Below are 5,737 nucleotides of genomic sequence, written 5' to 3'. Positions count from 1 at the left end.
GACATGGCTTGCTATGTCTTTCTTCATTCCTGTCCACCAGAAATGTTCCTTCAGATCGTGATACATCTTCGTATTGCCAGGGTGGATCGTAAACCTTGAGCTATGAGTTTCTACCAATATCATTTTCTTGAGTTCTGGAAAGTCGGGTATGCAAATTTGATTCTGAAATTTTTGCATCCCATTGCTTATCGTGAAGTCAGGATCGGGCGTGCTTCCTTGTTCCTCGTACTTTTTCTTCAAAAGTTTATCTTCACATTAGCATATTCTAATTTCTTCAATCAACTCGAGTTCCATGATTATGTTGGCGAGCAGTTCATTGATCTTGTGGGGAACGAGGGTACATGCCAAACTTTTGGTCTTTTTTTGACTTAATGCGTCTGCTACTACGTTAGCTTTGTTGGGATGGTGATGGATCTCTATATCGTTGTCTTTCATAAATTCTAGCCATCGTCGTTGCCTTATATTCAATTCCTTCTGTGTAAACAGATATTTGAGACTCTTGTGATCAGTGTAAATCTTGCAGGTTGCATTGTAGAGATAACGACGCCAGATCTTAAGGGCGAAGATCATCGCAGCCAATTCTAGATCATTAGTTGGGTAGTTCCTTTCATAAGTCTTTAGTTGGCGGGAGGCATTGCATAAGAACACAACCCAAACCATCGTATGAGGCATCGCTATAATTACGAACCCTTCTGTTTCTGCTGGGAGTGCTAGTATAGGAGCCGTCATGAGTCTGTTGGAAGCAACGTTCCTGCTTGTCCGTCAATTCAAAGGGTGTGTTCTTCTGAGTTAGCTAGGTCAAGCGTGAAGCTATCTTCGAGAAATCTTGCACAAAGTGTTGGTAATAGCCGGCTAGACCCAAGAAGCTTGCGAATCTCAGACACGTTAGTAGGTCGTGGCCAACCCACGATTGCTGCAACCTTTTGGGGGTCGACTGAGATGCCATCTTTGTTAATGACGTGACCAAGGAAGTGTACACTAGTGATCCAGAATTCGCATTTCTTCAACTTGGCATAAAGTTTGTGATCACGTAATGTTTACAGAATCGTTTGCAAGTGTTATTCATGGTCCACCGGTGACTTGGAGTATAGAAGAATGTCGTCAATGAAGACGATAACGTACTCATCCAGATAGGGTTTGAACACCCGATTCATGAGATCCATGAAGGCCGCTAGAGCATTTGTAACGCCAAATGGCATGACGAGAAACTCGTAGTGCCCGTAACGGGTTCTGAAGGCAATCTTTTCAATGATATCCGTTTTGACTTTTAGTTGATGGTAGCTGAACGCAAGTCAATTTTCGAGAATACTTGGACGCCTTGCAATTGATCGAACAAGTCATCGATTCGTGGTAGGGGGTACCGATTTTTTATGGTGACTTTGTTCAGCTCTCGATAATCGATGTATAACCTCATCGTGCCATCTTTTTTCTTTACGAATAGTATTGGAGCTCCCCAAGGTGAGGTACTAGGTCGAATAAAACCTTTGTCCAGTAGTTCCTGGAGTTGAGTTTTTAGCTCTTTTAAATCTGTCATGGATATACGGTAAGGAGCTTTTGAGATTGGTTGTGTACCGGGTTGGGTTTCAATGGTGAGTTTGATTTCTCGGTCAACTGGGGTATCAGACAGGTCTTCAGGAAATACATCCGGAAATTCTCGAACCACAGGGATTGTATCGAGTATGGAAGCTTCTTGTTGTGTATCGACCACATAACAGATACAACTACAACAACCCTTTCTTAGAAGTCGTTAGGCTATCAAGAAGGATATAACACATGGAGGGGAGGAGATTCCAGTTCCATCAAAGGTAAGCTCGAGTTGGTTTGGTAACCGAAGGGAGACCTTTTTGGCTTCACAATCAATGGAGGCATGGTTGGCAGCCAACTAATCCATTCCTAAGACCACATCAAAGATTTTAATGCCCAGGGAAATCAAATCTACATGTAAGGTTTCACCTTTTAATGATATAGTACAAGATTTGTACACATTAGTACTAAGGGCGGAATTACCAAAAGGAAAAGACACAGACAATACATATCCTAAGGGTTTGGGTGTTGATGCTAACTTGGTAGCAAAGTGTGGTGTAACAAAAGAATGAGTTGAACCAGAGTAAAAAGGAACATGGGCTAAGTGACCCCAAACAGAAAGTGTATCTAACAGGACGTTCTCTATAACTTCTGGGTTTCCAAGCACCAAGGCAAAAGCTCTTCCTTGGCGTTTTTGGTCCTTTCTCGCTCCTCAAGGTACTACGGGTTTTCAGACTTGTTTAGAGGGGCCGGCTGTAGGACTGGTGAGCTTTGGACAATCTCTCAGCAAGTGGCCAACTTGGCCACATCTAAAGCATGCTCCCGTATCTCGGCGGCATTGTCCTCAATGAGTCATTCCACTGGTAGAACAAGCTAGAATGGTGCCACCTTTGGGATTTGTAGGACCATAATTGCTTGAACTGGTTGCACTGGTTGTGCCCGTATTTACCTTTTTGGGAGGTGCGACACCGGATCTTCTGTTATCTCTTTACCAAAATCGCTTCCTCTGGCTTGGTTCCCTGGAGCGCAAGGTTTAATCCCTTTTTCCGCAATGTATGCTCGATCTACCACCGCCACATAGGTTGGTAGTTTCAAAACCTCCAGCCTACCCTTAATTTCAGGATCCAATCCTGCTTCAGATTTTCTGGCTTTTCGAACTTCGGTGGAGATGACGTATGTCGCGAATCAGGCCAGTCGCGTGAACTTGCTTTCGTATTTGGCCACTGTCATGGTTCCTTGTTTTAGATGTATGAATTCTGACGCCTTTGTTCCCGCAGTGAATCTGGAAAGTATTTTTCATAGAATACCTCCAGAAATCTTGCCCAAGTAATAATATCTTTCTTCTCCAGGGTAAGAAGCCACCATTCTTGTGCATCGTCTTTGAAGGTGAATGTGGCAAAAGTCACATTCTGTCTTTCTGTGCAAGGTAGCGCGCGAAAGATTTTCTCCATGTCCCTAACCCAAGCCTTTGCCACTAGTGGGTTCAGACTGCCAATAAACGTGGTGGGTTTCAGATCCTGAAATTGTTTAATCGTAGTTGGTTCTTCTCGTCTCTCTAGTGTCCCATTGGTTATGCTGGTTTGCAAGGCCTGCAAAAAGTTGGTGACTGCTCTTTTCATGATTTGCTCCATTGGGATGGTACCGTTGGCTGATGATCTGGTTTCATTTTCTTCGTTGGCCATTACTACAAGGTAAAATAATATAAGCGTGACATCACATTGATACAACGCCATATATAACATATTAGTTTTACTAGTTTTACTATCACATTAATATTACCACATTAATACACATAAAATATCATATATACATCATTGTTACTATACATAAGGCGTTAGTCTAGCTGTCAAGAGTTAATGTCTAATCCTATTGATACAAAATTGGATTAGACTAATCATGGTCAGGTTACAAAAAGGATCTCCTGATCGGATATCTAGAAGGGACCGTTAGGTCACCACCATGAGAACTGGCCTTGGAAAACTGGCCCATGAAATAACCCCGCGAACTCACTCTGCATGAGGGACTCGAACTCCTACCCACTGTGCTCTATTTCAAAGCAACTCCATACTAACAAAAATACCGTGATCATAACCCCAAAACTCCCGTCCAGTAATTTGTACCGGTACCTCCAAGTATGATGCACTGTCAGTGAAGTCCACAGCTGGGGTATGGACAATGTGCTGTGGAGGAGGTGTCGTAGTGCGAATGTGGCTGCTAGGATATGCGTATCCCCTCCTCTCTACAAAGCCTAAGGGTAGAGGTACGACCAGAAAATGCGGATGTTCTAGGTCCGGAGCAAGACCAACGACATGGGTCAGCCCTATGTACCTCTCACGAGTGCTGCCTCAGCTAAGTCTCCAGAATAAGAAATCCTCATTGGGGTCGGCCTGCAAATATGTTGGTCGTCTCATGAGTCGGTCAAGTACCGGGTGGGCTTGCCTGGCAAGAGTCTCCGAATCACCCCAGCCCTCTTATAAGTTTGGGACAAGATGAGCTCCTGGGGGCTCGAACCAAAACAACTCCATAAGGTTGGTCATTTCCTACAACACAGGAAAACTTATCCTAGACATTATAACATGGTTTACTTGTGTTAGACATACCACATAATATCAAATAATACAAGGTTAATAATTTATTTTTTTTGAAATATTTTTTTGCAATTCAAATAATGTGAATAAAATTAATGTGAATAATTGTACAGGAAATTTCAAAAACATATACAATTTTGTTTTATACATTTTAAAAAAAAAAAAAAAACCATTACTCTGATACCACTTTTGTCACAATCCAAACCCGGTACCCAAAGGCTTGGCGTCGCAACAAGATAAAAATAAAATAATTCAAATAATTTTGTAGTCGTAGCGCAAGGGGATAAATTAAATAAATTAAAATAAAATAATTAGGTACCAAATGTTTATTAAAAAGAAACAAACGTAGTCATTTGGGCTTTATTTTATTACAAGATTCCGATAAAAAAAAAAAGATAGAAATCTTAAAAAAAGGAAAAAAAAACGACACAGCAATTCATTCCCCATCTTGATCCCGCTAAACCTCGTCACCTGAAAGGGGTAACAACTATAAACACATAGCAGAGTGAGAAATATTATACTGTGAGTATAGGGGCACAAAATAGCCATGGATAGTTATTTAAGCTAAAACATTAACATAATTTAAGTTGCATAAATAAATTATTTAAGTGGCAGAAACTGAAATACAGAAATTACGTAAATAACTATAACCACGATATAGAATAGAACAAAATAGGGATCACTGGAGTGACAATCAGAACATGGGTCAATGGATCTATGACAAACAGGAGACTACAAAGTGATCAAACAAGGGCCAATGGCTATTTAAGTCCCCTAAGGTATGAGACTCCCGTGGTGGTACTTATAGAAAATAATTGATTACAAGATCATTGCCAAATAATTTCTAAAATTTACATAAACATATCCATGTGTAACAACCCTCATACTGTTTACCGATTAGTGACTGATTGATTACCGATAAACATTGATTACCATTAAACTGAACTGATTATGACTGATAATTGGACTGGTTAAAGTACTGAACCGACTGACTGAAAAACTGGAACTGAATTGACTGAGTGTGAATATTAATTTGTGTTCTATCTGTTTGATTGATTATTTGATCTGTTCATGTTTTATGTTTAAACTGCTAATTGAAGGCCTTATCGGCGGCCGAACCGGGAATTGATTGATGTTTTATGATCCTCATAATTAATATGATTTTATGGTGTATTTACCTGAAAACTGATTAGGTATGATTAAATTAGATTAAAATAAGCTAATTAAAGAGTTAGGCTTAATTACCATTAGACCACTTAGTGGCCACTACTTCACACATGTTGTTGAGCCTTTGCATACTTGAATCAAAACACTTCTTCAGCCACATTTTGAGCCTACAACCGACCTTAGAGAGAGAAATACTTGAGGAGTTGATTTCATCTCAATCTTGCTTGTGAAATGCTTGGTAATTGAAGTGTAGATTGCTACTTTGAGCTCCCAAACCCTTGAATACAAGACTAAGGTAGGAAACTCATCTTCTTATTAATGTCATTGAGCTAGTTCTTGCATGGTTCATGCTTCATTGTAGAACTAAGTCAGGTTTTGGTCCATTGTTGTTGAATTGAAGCTCAATCTTTGCATGCATGTTAGTATTATTGGATTTTGAGTTGAGTTCATGGCAAATT

The 5,737-nt window shown here is 40.3% G+C and overlaps 1 protein-coding gene across 1 annotated transcript; it reads right to left on the bottom strand.

The window, feature by feature from the left end:
• Positions 1–1,267: 1,267 nt before the first annotated feature.
• LOC145814357 (uncharacterized) lies at positions 1,268–3,206 on the bottom strand. The gene is made up of 3 exons (XM_082911083.1): positions 2,832–3,206; positions 1,841–1,893; positions 1,268–1,721 (listed from the first exon to the last, which is right to left on the bottom strand). The coding sequence occupies exons 1-3, from the start codon at positions 3,204–3,206 to the stop codon at positions 1,268–1,270; spliced, it is 882 nt and encodes a 293-aa protein (XP_082767209.1).
• Between the last annotated feature and the right edge of the window lie 2,531 nt (positions 3,207–5,737).

This window comes from Camellia sinensis, chromosome 2 (assembly GCF_055761805.1).
Source record: "Camellia sinensis isolate YWXY chromosome 2, ASM5576180v1, whole genome shotgun sequence".
Classification (NCBI taxonomy): domain Eukaryota; kingdom Viridiplantae; phylum Streptophyta; class Magnoliopsida; order Ericales; family Theaceae; genus Camellia; species Camellia sinensis.
Note: the sequence above shows the minus strand (reverse complement) of the source record. Positions and strands in the feature narration are given on the sequence as shown.

What these genes read in the sequence shown, in the direction of transcription:
- LOC145814357 (XM_082911083.1), bottom strand. Translation starts at nt 3,206, where the DNA reads ATGGCCAACGAAGAAAATGAAACCAGATCATCAGCCAACGGTACCATC. An exon ending in CTTGGGCAAGATTTCTGGAG is followed by an intron (nt 1,894 to 2,831) that starts GTATTCTATGAA and finishes ATGTGGTCTTAG; the next exon opens with GAATGGATTAGTTGGCTGCC. An exon ending in TTGATTGTGAAGCCAAAAAG is followed by an intron (nt 1,722 to 1,840) that starts GTCTCCCTTCGG and finishes GGGTTGTTGTAG; the next exon opens with TTGTATCTGTTATGTGGTCG.